The sequence below is a fragment of the Vespa crabro genome, chromosome 10 (genome assembly GCF_910589235.1).
Source record: "Vespa crabro chromosome 10, iyVesCrab1.2, whole genome shotgun sequence".
Taxonomy (NCBI): Eukaryota; Metazoa; Arthropoda; class Insecta; order Hymenoptera; family Vespidae; genus Vespa; species Vespa crabro.
The window spans coordinates 8453627-8466883 of record NC_060964.1 but is presented as its reverse complement, the minus strand read 5'-3'; the positions used below and the strand labels follow the sequence as shown (position 1 = coordinate 8466883).

The following is a 13257-nucleotide window of genomic DNA, read 5'->3' as shown; positions in this document are numbered from 1 at the left end:
AGAAGGAGAAATATACACAGGAGGGAAAAAAATTCGTTCATTATTTCATTTTTCCCACATGACGAATGCATCTAAAAGTAAAAACTTCTTTTCGGGCTCTTTCGTTCTTTTCACAATGTACCGGAAAAAAAAAAAAAAAAAAAAAAAAAAAAAAATACAAAGAGACATTGAGAAAATCCAGCTTGGTTTTTACTTGGTTACATGTTATAGATCTGATTGAGCTATATGACTGCGTCATAGATCTCTTATCTTTGAAAGAGACATTAAAAGATAATGCGTCATTAGAAGAAATCCTTTCGTGCGAATGAAATGCATGGATGGATGGACGGATGGATGGATGGATGGATGTCCGTTTGCATGAAAGTCGTCGTTGATCGATGCACCATTGCAAATAAGATCGTATGACCGAGCGCCATGCATTCGAGATCGAGGGAACGCTCGATGATATCGGATGGTCCAAACGAGAAATGATCGGCACGATTCCAGAAAGCAGGCAATCCCCGATAATCTCGAAATAACGAAAACCCCGCCTCCTCTTCTATGTATCACGCGCGCCATGCAGCGAGTGCTCTTCTAATCGCGCATCGTCCATCTCCCTTGGACCAACGAGCATGCACGCCCGCGATCGCTCTATCTTCGTTTCATCCTCTGCTTGCCCGTCGATATTTTTGGTCGTTGCTCGAGCGAGACGACGGATAACTGTGAGAGAAAGACAGGCGACGAGCGCGAGAAGAGATCGCAGTAACGAGGGAGAGAAAGAAAGATATATGTACATATGTATACATGTATATAAGTGTATATATGTAACATTTGTACGCGTCGAGAGAGAGAGAGAGAGAGAGAGAGAGAGAGAGAGAGAGAGAGAGGGAACATCGTGAAAACCGTTAGCGCCGACGGCGTAACCTGAGAGCTTCTCAGACCCCGCGACCATATATGTCCGCCTCTCGCTCTCTCTCTCGCTCCCTCTGCCTAGCTTTACGTCGTCTCGTCTCTCTCGTACTCACGAGCTACGTCTCTCTCTCTCTCTCTGTTTCCCTCTCTGATCCAGAACAGAATGAAGCTAATAAGTTACCGATAGCTTCCGCCAATAACAAACGATTCGTAAATTCCATAAATCGTATGCAATTGCATACAAAGAGTTCTCTTCGAATTTGTACGCGATTCGATTCTAACGAATCTACGTGAACGATCGTCGTTATTTCTTTTACGTGATTTTATAGAATTTTTACGTTCCATTTTACGATTCGTCGGCAATTAACGTTTTTATGCTTGAAAGTCGAGTCCAGAAGGGACGACGTAATTGCGTCATCTTAATTTCTTGAAGAAAAGAAAAAAAAGGGAAACAAGCCGTTCTTTGTACCGTGTTACATCAAATCTACATTATTTGAAAAGTAATCATGAAGAACGTATAGATTGCTTAAAACTAATATACTCACACCATCCTTAAAAGTTATCGCCGAGTCATCAAGGTACATCGGAGCTGTTTCCTCCTACCGTTTTTCAGCGAGAATGTCCGTTAAGCGTTTAAAAAATTCGTTAAAAATTCGTGCTAACGAATCCGATCGGAAAAGTGAAAACTGGCGCCACCTTCAGAATTTGGAAATTATCGAACATTGGTAATTATCGATAACCGTCGATCGTGTCATTACCGACGGATCGACCAACGTTGTTGACCGACATACTTTGCATTAATTTAGGGGCACAGGAAATTGGTTGCGTAAATTGGTAAGAATAAAATATTGAATGAAATAATGTAAACGAATAATAACACGTACATCGACGTTTTATGTAAATAGACAGTAGGTACGCGCGTAAGCGCGTACTACAATGAGTAACACAATAACTAAGTCTTATAATCAAACAAGAAAATAGTAAACTTAAACTAACGTAATTAACATCTTTATGTGCGCTCGATAACCATAACAACGTGCACGTTCCATTCTTACGGGAAGAATGGAGGAAAAAAAAAAAAAGAACCGTGCATATGTATATGTGCTTATAATTATATACATTTTAAAAGTTCGGTGCAACCAATCGATAGAAAAGATTACGACTTTTGACTAAACAAAATATACATCGTCTCTCTCGAATCTATCCGATCCATTATAATAAATGTTTACTTGAAAAGTAGTGAGTAACTATCGACCGTTGGTAGTAAGAGATAAAATGAGATTAAAGAAAAAAAAAAAGGAAAAAAAAGAAAAAAAGAAACGTTGCAAATATATAAGCGGGGCCGTGATTTCGTATAAACGTAGTATCCACCCTTTCATCGTGATCGTTGCACCGAAACTGGCACACGACTTCTAATATTTACATTTTACAACGATCAAACGTATTGCAGAAAACGTGATTGACGTGCTTACGTGTGTTATTAGGAGACGATTGAACGATTACAATTTATAGCCACGTAATACGATTTATAGCTCTCGTCGATGAGTTAGCCTTCCTCGAAAAATTCTCTGACGTTTGTAAGTTACGATGGCGGTCACCTTCTTAACGGCGATCAACGATCATCGACATCTTGAATATCTAAATCGGCAAAAGTACAATAGTTTACAGGACAGTGTCGTCCATTTAATCGACTTTAGAAGGCATCGACTCGACAAGACGATAGACTCTGAAGATAATAAAAAAAATCCTCGAAAGCAAAGAAATCAGAAAGATGTAGAAAATTGGTTGTGGAGGACGACACAGAGATTGTACGTTTTACCGAACCGCATACGCGAGTGAGATTTTTCGTGCATCTCGCACGTAATGCTATAAACGAACTCTCCTCGTACCAGCGATGATCTATGCAAAGAAAACGGGCTCGCGCATTAAAATTCCATTCACGATTAGCGATCCTTGAAGGCGATCCTTTGAGCGAACGTAGTATAAGTCGCGCGTCGTCCTAACGGTATTTGGAGTAGTGCTCTAATGCTCTAATGTCATCGAATACTATTGCTCAATGCAAATCCCGTCGCTCAACGACGAATACAATAAAATTACTTGAAACGTACGTTATGGGCTTGAATAATCGGAATAAACCTGACGTTGTTGCGCTAACGTCGATAGATAGGTAGTCGGTACAACGGACTAGCGTAAAAAGAGAAAAAGAGAAATATAATGGTGGAATAGAATTTCCGTGTTAAATCTAAATGAACGTTTGTAATAAGAGTTAGAAATCGCGATGCCATTTTGGAGATTTAGGAAGAAAGGGAAACCAAAAGTCGTTAGTACGAGCGGCACGAATCCGTGTCTCTGACTCGGGTTGGATGCAGGTGAGCGCGTACCAGCGACGATAACGATAATTGAATGTTGCACAACATGTCGTCGTAATATTTAGCAACGTACAGTCAGATGTAAACCTAACTTTTATATACGTTCCTACGACTCTCCTCGAGTCTCGATTCAAGCGTGTAAACCAACTATGCGAACTAACGTGAAAAATATTGTATTCTCAGCATTGTACGATTGCGTTCTAACGCGCATTCTCGCTCCTACTTGCTACGCTAAAACTCGGTTATCTCATTTCGTCGTAATAACATTTTTACAATTGCACGTTACTTGCTATTTTATCGACATGTAGGACACGTTATATTAGCGGACTACATATTACACTTTCTATTACGTTTTCACGACTTCCTTCTATCTCGATAACCGCAATAATGCATTGACGTTATCGTTATTTCTTATCGATGAAAAAATTCCTTTCGATGATCGGAGAAACGCAAAGTTTCTTCGCAACCCAGACACGCAAACTTTTTCGAACGGCTGAAAGTGGGAAAGGTAAGTGGATACAAAGTTTGACGGAGAAAATATTTATAAAAGAGACGATTAATAACGGCGTTGCGCTTATCTTTCGAAGATCGGTGTCAAAGGCGACACGATGAAAACGTTTTCCTCGATCCTAGAGGCGCACGAATCTGGAGGAGGAGGAGGAGGAGGAGGAGGAGGATAGCAGCTTTGAGAGCATTCCTTGGGTTGCATTCCATCGTACGTGGAAATAGTTTTTCAAAAACTATTCGCGGCTAGCTTCGAGCCAATACCAAAGGCGAGTTCATCGAATTTTTGTCACGCAAATACGAATTTTTGATGAAAATGAAGAATCGGCGACTTCTTTCGGGAATATTTATGGGCGACTCGCTCCCGGGATTACACAAAGTTTAAAAAAAGAAACGAAAAGAAAAAAAAAATATCTTTGACGACAAACCGATTGCGAAAGACGGGAAGAGGAAAATAAGTAGGAGGCTCTGCCTAACGAACGAATATCCGGAAGTATTTTGCCGCGAAAATGGCAGGTAATCGCGGTAACATCTTCGGGGAACGAATTTACCGTAATTATCCGTGTCTTCGTAATTACGTATATCCGGACTCGCGTTACCAACCGAACGTTTCTCCACCTATATATCGTATACCGATTTTCGTATTCGCATTCGCGAGAGGATTCTCTACGAACGAGAACACGACAATTTGTCCTTTCTCTCTTTTCCCATATACTTGTGTATATAACCTATGCTATATATCTATATCTATCGCGTACCTTCATCACGCGATCTTCCCGCTTAAAACAATAATTAACAAAGCCAACGAACGTAACGCGTCGCGGTTTTATCGCAACGACCGGATGGATGTAATCGTATGTGTACGTTCCTTTTCGATAACGCGCCTTCCTACCGCTAGATAAAATTTGGCCAACGTACTTGGCTCCTTCGTAATAATAATATCGATGAGTATATGAGAGGGAAAGGGCCGATAAAAGAGAAATGCAAGAACCAGAAAGGACCGCCAAGAAATACGAGGAATCACACCGTGGCTTTTAGATCGATCGAGATGATACCGTATCCTTTCAATTTTCGTTTCTTTTTTGTGCTTGCTTGTTTGCCTGTTTGTTTGTTTGTTTGTTTGTTTCTTTGTTCTTCTTAATTAGCCGACTTAATAATTAAAGTTTCTGAACGATGTCGAATTTGTCCTTGAAGCCGATCGACTCCTTCTTAGGATCGTACTTCTTCCGTGCCGCCAGCTGAGCCCTGAGTTCCTTCGCGCTCATCTTCAGGTTCAAACCTTGCCGGGGCTCGTTGTTCCCGGCGACGGTGCCGTTGCCGGTTCCGTGAACATGTGCCTCCGTCGTCTCGCTGTTTCTCGACTTGGTACTGCCGTTTTCCCGAGCGATACTCGTCTCTTCGTTTTCGCTCGACAACGAGGACATCGTCGTCGACGAAGCCGTCGTCGTCATCATCGTCGTCGTTGTCATCGCTATCGTAGAAGCATTCACCGTCGTTGCCGTGCTATCGCTGTGCTCCGTGTCGTTGGACCCGGTCGACTTTCGTGCATTCTGAAAAAGAAACGGAATTTCTCCGTATAATTATGAGGTTGGAGAAGTTGGAAAAAAGTACGAGGGCGAATCAACGTAGAATAAAAGTAGAGAATCGAAAAAACTCGTCACGTTCGCGTCCTGACCAATATCCCTCGATACCGGTCGATGCCGGTGAACTATCGACGAAATGCGTATCACGTACCAAGGTCAAACGTACCTTCCTCGCGTGCCACTTTTCCTCCAAATATTCCTAACCGGACGTTTCTCTCCCTCCTCCTCTTCGAGTCGTCTCCACGATAACCGATCGTGCCGTTCAGGAAAAAAAAAGAAAAAGAGAAATAGAAGAAAAATATGATTAGTCGAGAGCGCGCGGTTTTTCCCGTCTCGATGATTATCTTTTAAACTATTACCTACTGTCGTCTAATAGCTGCTGCTATTACCACTACTTTCTCTATCTTCGGCGCGAAGAGGAAACACAAATTTTCGTCGAGCGTTTCTGTCTCTACGTCGGCTAATCCTTCGAGATAATAGACGGAGGAGAGAGAGAGAGAGAGAGAGAGAGAAGGATTGATTTTCGTGAGATATCACGATGACCTTGATGAGCCTGATGCAATTCTGAACGGTACTTAAAGGAATTCCATCGGTTAGGCCTATGCGCGACGAAGAGAACCGGTTTCACCGAGCACAAACCGTTTAAATCCCTTCGAAATAATGTTAGTCGGCTATCGTGCTGACCGACGCTCAAAGCCCCACGATTTTCATATCTGCTACCCGTTTCCTACAAATTTTCTTCTTATTCCAAACTCGACTTTATGAGTCGATAAATAGTCGTTACGTAGCAACAATAGCGAGGACACTTGAAACGTGTGCACCGAAATTAATCGCTCTTTGATATTCGATTATACGCTTTGTTACGCTACTAAACGGCTCGTTAAATCGCATTAGAATGCGTTCGCGGGTGCGTCATCGCCGTACGCTCTACCTATCCTTGCCAGATTTTTCGCAGATTTAAAAAAAAAAAAAGAAAAAAGGAAAAAAAAAAGAAAGAAGGAAAAAAAGAAAAGAAAAAAAGGGAGAAAAAAGAAGGCGAATCGATTTACATAACCGCGGGCAGCCGTTGCCGATAAGAGAGGGAATGAAGCGTATTTGCGGAATAATTTACAACGTAGCTCTCTCAAAGCTACCTTGAAACGTTCTACGTATAACCAGCGAACGACGTTTCACCTGCTAAACGAGAGAGGAATTTCGCGGCGACCCAGAAAATACAACGTTGAACGAGTTCGATACACCGATACGCTACTGCTTTGAAATTACCCTGACGCGAGCACACGTCGTTTGTCGTCTGCTCGCTCGCTCGCGCGCGCGCGATCACGTGCACGCACGCACGCACGCACGCACGCACGGCCATTTAATTATTCTTCGAGGAGAGAAAGGAGAGGCTGCTGCAATCGCTTGCCTGCCTTTTTTCCTTATTTTTTTCTTCTTCTCTTTTTTTCTTTTTTTTGGAATACCCGTTATCCGAATACGAGTATTCCTCTTCGAGAAAATGCGGACACACATTCTTTTTTCTTTAGCATTTAGCATAGACCCGATTTTCTAACTTTCAAGCACCGATTTCGAGTATCTTCTTAATAGGGTTATCGATAATACGAAACGATCAATGTGTAATAGTAGGAGCCCGCTAGGAAAGAGATCACGCGATATACTTTGAAAAGATAGGTATCCACAATAAAATCGAATTACCGAGTAGACACATATAGGAGGAGAGCCGGAATTGACGCGAACGCGGAATTTACGTAAGCTCATCGAAGACCGGAAGAGAGCTCTCGACCATATCGTAAGAGATCATCGAATCGAAAAACGAAAGATGATAGGCAAAGTCTCTCTCTCTCTCTCTCTTCCAAGTGTAACTAATATTCTCGACGTGCTATGTATGCACGTATGTATATATATATATATATATATCGATGTGTGCGAGCGAGAGAATTTCTAACGATTCGTCGACGTAACGCGAATATATATCCAATTAATGCGCCTAACGTCAGAAAGAAAGTGTTATCGTTTCCCTTTCGTTTTCTCGCGCTAATATTCACGCGTCGATAGATGCATGGGCATGTGTATTCGAACGAATGAAATACCGATGCTCGCGCGCTTCGAAAGCCCGCGTAATACAAATTCGTTCGAATACGAGAGGAAGAATTCAGGGCAGCGTATTAGCCAACGAGTACGACGAGTTACGTAATTGGAAACGCGAGGAGGCTCGTATAAAGGACGAGTGTATCGATCGATCGATCGTAAATCCCAACGAAATGAATCGAGCTCTCTAAAACGGAAACATCCGGTAATTAGTATCTCTGGCTAATCGTTCTCTCCGATAAATATTCTTTTTCTCGTTACGTGCATCTATCCGTACACCTAACCATATCTACGTAGATACATACTACGTAGGTGAGTGGGTGGGCAGCATTGTTGTGTTGCGCCTCGGTCGGACTTGAGAATCGCAGGCGCGATTTCGCGCGATAAATCGCATTGAAGATGAGAAAAAAATCCCTATCCGAGAATCTTTTGATAGAGAGATAAGGTAATAATAAACGAAACGTTTCTTCTTCGACGAGCAAAAATGAAAGAAAACGAATGAATTATGGAATGTAATTAGAGACGATTTACGTTCGTACGACAATAAGAGTGTTCATTACACGGCCGTTTTATCTTCCCCGGTAGAGGAGGAGATGAGTCATCGATCATCCCTTCCCATCATCCTTCATTCCAGTCTCAAAGAATAATTTCATAAGACACGTCGGACAATTAGATCGTCTCAACGAAATGATCACGCGCAAACATTTAGATAATTGTATAACGCGCGTTGATTATTCTCTCGTTAGTATCGGATTCGATCGATTCGTTGATAAAGCCCAGTGAGATAAGCGATTAGATAAAATTGAGATTTTTTTTCCTTTCGGCCGTTCCTCAGGAATGAAACGAAAGGATGACGACAATGAAATTTGCGTGGGCAGACTCGGAGAAAGTTTCGTCGGTTGTTTGATACGCGATAAAACCGTTGATAAACCGGGGAGGACGTGAATTATCATATAGTCGGGTTGCTTCGAGACGAGAGAACAAGTAAACGAGATATTTAATCGTGCTCGAAAAATATCATACTACGTACTAACGAAACTATATAATATTTTTATAATATTTAGGACATATCCAAGTACCGTACATCTTAGCAAAGCGAAACCCCATGGACGATTATAGCGATAACGATAGTTAATCGCTATAATACTCTTGCTTCGATCGAATCCATATACGAGCATCAACGAGTAGTCGCGTGTTTGGTCCCCACTGAACCTTAATAAACTATAGACTATCTTTAACGAAGATTATCGCGTAAAATGTATCCTCGTTACCTCTTCCGTTCCTATTTTTTATTACACGCGACACGTTCGCGCTCTCGTTCTTAAGTTCAAAGCCCTAGGAAGACAGAGATAGAGATAGAGAGACGACGACCGAGTCATCTCAATTCGCGCATTCGTCTTATCTTGCACATATACTTATGCGTACATATATACCTATATATTTCCGTAGCGAGATTATGCGCTGTAAAAACATTTCATTGAGTTAAATGCAATCACCTAGCACGATCCGTTCTATCGATATTTTTATACCGATCGCCGCAACGTTTTCCCTTCGCATCTATGACCTATCTCGAAAGACATCGAATGATGAATAATGCTATTTTTTCTTTTTTCTTCTTCTCGAAATAGACGTTTTGTCCGACGAAGGTAGCGTTCCTTCGACTTGTTATCTCCAAGCCGGAATAAACACAGATGTTGGAAACACTTGTACTACTACGTTTCCCAAAAGCGAAATCTACTCGTTGAAAATCGTTAGGAGAGGAATAGAGAGAACAAACAGCGGCATAACAAGTATTTATAGTTCGAATAAAATAACCTATCGGTGTGGTCACGTGCTGCGTAACCGCGAAATTCGCCGAATTGCTCGAGACGCAGACTCTCTAAGGAAAGAGGAAAATAATAATTAATCATTCTAAAGATCCTTGAAAATATTGTTTTCGTACGTGTCTCTGAAAAGAAGAAGAAAAAAAGAAAAAGAAAAAAAAAAAAAAACTACGACCTCTAAATTCCTCGTACGTTACGTTCGAAGAAGGACGGAAAGTAGATTCTTGTCTTTTTATATTAACGACGATGCACCAAGCGAGATAACCTATAAAAAACGAGTTTTCCCACGTTGCTCCGTCGCCTACGAATGCCCGACAAATGACATTTCTTTATCCATTAATAAGTAATTAGTGCGACCGATTCGTAATACTCGAGAGGATTAGAATCGCAAGCAAAGGAGAATCATCGAAAGAGAGAACGAGAGGCGATAGAAGGGGAAGAGAGAGAGAGAGAGAGAGAGAGAGAGAGAGAGACGGGGGGGGGGGGAGAGAGAGAAAGAAAAGACTCACCTCGTCGGCGGAGATGCCGTGGTCCGATCCCTCCTCGTGATCCACGCTGTTCGGATTCCTCTCCGGCGTCTTGATCACCTTGACGTTCGCCATGGTGCCCTTGACGATGACGTTGTTTGCCCTGAAGTACTCGTCAGCCTCATGATCGAGCACCAGGAGCTTCGTCTCGTTCGGGAACGCCTTGATGCGTTCGACCACCTGCTTGTGAGTCTCATTGGCTATGTTAATCTCGTTTACCTCGATGATTCGATCCCCTTGCTTCAAGCCAGCAGCTTGGCTCGGGGAACCCTCATCCACCTTACCGATGTACTGCCCGTTCTTTCCTTTCTCCGCGTGAAGATTGAAGCCGTAACCGTCAAAGTCATCCCACTTGACGATGTGGCAAAGACGTGCGTAAGGTGTCTTATCGCCCTTCAGGGACGACATTTCGAGACTCGCACCTTGACTTTCCAGATTTTCCGTCGCAGAAGGGATGAACGGACGACACTCGCGATCTACGCGAGCTATCTTATTCTCGATTTACGCCTTTCCTTTCTTCCTTCCCTTTTTTCTTTTCTTCCTTCCTCCCCTACTCTCCCTTCTTCCACACCTCTCTTATATACCCGAATATATATATATATATATGTATGTGTATATATACATATATATATATATATCGGTGGCACGTACGAGACCGCGTGACGATCTTTCGAAAACGACTGGGATTAGACTGCTTCCTAACCGGCGAGCGCTCAATCGGGTACCAACAGGTACGACCGTACACGAGATCGGCGGCGAACGAACTAAAGGTCGGTTCGCGCGTATGCGGGATCGCGAGGGACCAATCGCGTCATCTCGCAACCGTATCGGGGCCTCTTAGTACGAGGAGAGGGAAGCTCGATCGAGAAGGAGGGAGATAAAGCAAGCGAGGGAGGAAGATGGAAAAGCGGGAGCATTTGTCGCGATAAACGTACGCGACACAACGATCCGCGAACGCGAATTCAACGCGGAATGGGAAAATTTATGAAAAACGAATAACTTTCAAATGCTTTTGTTATGTCGTCAGAAGTCCTTGCGTATATTCGAACTCGTTGGTTTTTCGTCTTCTTTTTTTCCTTTTTCTTTCGTTTCTTTTTCTTTTTTTTTTTTTTTTTTTCGAAATCTACACGTTGATTCCAACGAGACGGAAATTAAATCGAGCTTTAGACGAGAGCAAGAGAAAAACCAAGTTTCGACAAAGATGGCAGGCGCGTCTTAGTCGTTGTCGTATCTACGACTGCCCTCATGCGACAGGTGAACGAAGCTTCATGAATTTCTTCGTACCTGTCGAATAATGGAAATGCGGCTTGGCACGTACGTATTGTACGTGCTGGAATAAAAAAATTTCGATCAAGAAATTAAAATTCGTTCATCGTAATTAATGCAAATTATGACACTCGTTTAACCTACCTAGTTCTGTCACGAATTTCTATGAAAATTATTAACGCCTAATGAATCTACCTAATGAGTTTACATAGATACACGTACACTTTGCGTTCCTTCGAAGTTTCGAAGCCGTATTGTTTACATGTATTATTTACATATACGCTAAAAGCAAATAAAATTGCAGCAGGAACACCTGTTGCCGATCTTTGTAGAGTTCGATGAATCATGGCTTTGTTAACACGTGTATAACGAATCACGCAATGCGTTGCTATGCCTTTCCGGGCTTACGAACGACGGCGTTGAGACAGGAAAGAAGCGACCTTTAATCGTCGCTCGCACGTATCCGACATTGTTTCTTAGAAATAAAAGAGAAATGTATGCAGGTTGCATCGAAAACGTGCGGTCTTGAAGAAAACAAGATTTCGTCGGAGGAAATTACGCGAGAGGCTAGAGATCCTTAGCTATTTCGCTAACCGGCCGATCCTAAAACTTTGCATTCTTCGCGCATATCCACGTATTCCTGGTAAACCAGGCAAAGACGTGACTTTTAACATTTTTCCACGCGCTCGTGTGCGTCCACAGTACTCTATAAGGAATAATGATCATAAACATACAAAAGAAATTTTAATTACCGGCAATGATATTATTTACAAGTATGCTGCTTTATCGGTTCGACGATAAGCCTTATATATCGTCGAAAGTCCAACGAAATAATTACGAGAGAGAGAGAGAGAGAGAGAGAGAGAGAGAGAGAGAGAGAGAGAGAAATGAATAAACTATCAACCTTGAAGAAAAATTATCGAACATCGAAACGAAGAGACGAATCGTATCCAAGCGATAAACGAGCGATAACCTCGCTGCGTTTAAGTCGACAAATTAATTAATAGTAAGGCGTGGATTTACTTTAACTCGGTACAGCGTAATAATGGGTACGAGGCGAGAGTGTGAGAACGTGACGTAAGCACACGAACAAAGCAATGACACCGTTAACGTTTGCGCGTGTTTTTTCAAAAAGTTACCGAGCGAAATGATAAGAGGAAAAGGCTCGGTTAGATCCTCGAGATGACGTCTATTAACGGAAATGAAATATTTCCGAGAGATCGGTAAGACCATTTCTTATGGAAAATTTTATTCGAAGCTGAAAAAAAATTATTTTACATAAATCGTAATCGAGTTGTCTGTATTATTTCTTTTTTTTTCTTTTTTTTGTTCTTTTTTTTTTCTTCCTCCATTTTTTTCCAACGTTCAAACAATATTTCATGTTAGTCATTTTAAACCATTTAAACGGTTCATAAATAAAACGGCGTCTCCGTGTGCCAGTCACGAGATGGTATTACGAAATAACAAGGATAACCATGCACAGCAATTATGAGAACGTCCATGTTCGATCATGCTACCGTCTTTTCGTTTCCGTTTATTATTCGATATTTTTGCGCGAGTATCCATAGATAAAAAAATTTCGAGGATACGATTTTCTTTCTCTTAATCATTTTTTCTCGCACAAGAGAATCGTTTATGAAAATACATGTTTTCGAACAATAGAATACTGCAAGGCCATCTTCTATGTAAATAAGTATTAAGAAGTTAATGAGTATTCTTTGTTTGTCATCTTTAAAGAGGGAGAGAGAGAGAGAGAGAGGGGGGGGGGAGAGAGACCAGTTTTATAAGAATTTCATACAAGCTTTCTCATTTACGAGATTGTAAATGTATTCGTATCTTATCGACGATCCAAGAAACGAGTGAGACTAGCAGACTGTTTGCTTATTTTACATATACAAACGTTTGATGCATACGAATACATGCGCTTTCGTTGTAACGACGAAGGAAACGAACATATTTCACTTTCATCGTTGGTACGTGAAATCACTGATGCTAATAATTTAAAAAAAAGGCCGATAATGGAACGTACCTGGCAGTTTGTCAATTTTACCGACCTGAACGCAAATTTGCAAGCTAGTGGCCCAAGTCGATTTCGTGCCGCACCTGGCATGGCAGTAAGTGCGGTCTGCGCGCGAAGAGTGCGCGCTGGCTAGCATGCTGACAGATGAGAGAGAGGGAGAGAGAGAGAGAGAGAGAGAGAGAGAAAGTA

General features: G+C 41.9%; 1 protein-coding gene across 1 annotated transcript; it reads right to left on the bottom strand.

The window, feature by feature from the left end:
- Positions 1–1765: 1765 nt before the first annotated feature.
- On the bottom strand, positions 1766–13140 carry LOC124427760 (Na(+)/H(+) exchange regulatory cofactor NHE-RF1). The gene is made up of 2 exons (XM_046971084.1): positions 9765–13140; positions 1766–5314 (listed from the first exon to the last, which is right to left on the bottom strand). Exons 1-2 carry the CDS (start codon positions 10188–10190, stop codon positions 4922–4924), a joined length of 819 nt encoding a protein of 272 aa, XP_046827040.1. The 5' UTR covers positions 10191–13140; the 3' UTR covers positions 1766–4921.
- Between the last annotated feature and the right edge of the window lie 117 nt (positions 13141–13257).

Bases quoted from the DNA above. Each gene is read 5' to 3' on its own strand.
- LOC124427760 (XM_046971084.1), bottom strand. From the start codon at position 10,190: ATGTCGTCCCTGAAGGGCGATAAGACACCTTACGCACGTCTTTGCCAC. The intron at 5,315-9,764 runs GTGAGTCTTTTC...TTTCTTTTTCAG, and splicing joins ACGGCATCTCCGCCGACGAG to AATGCACGAAAGTCGACCGG.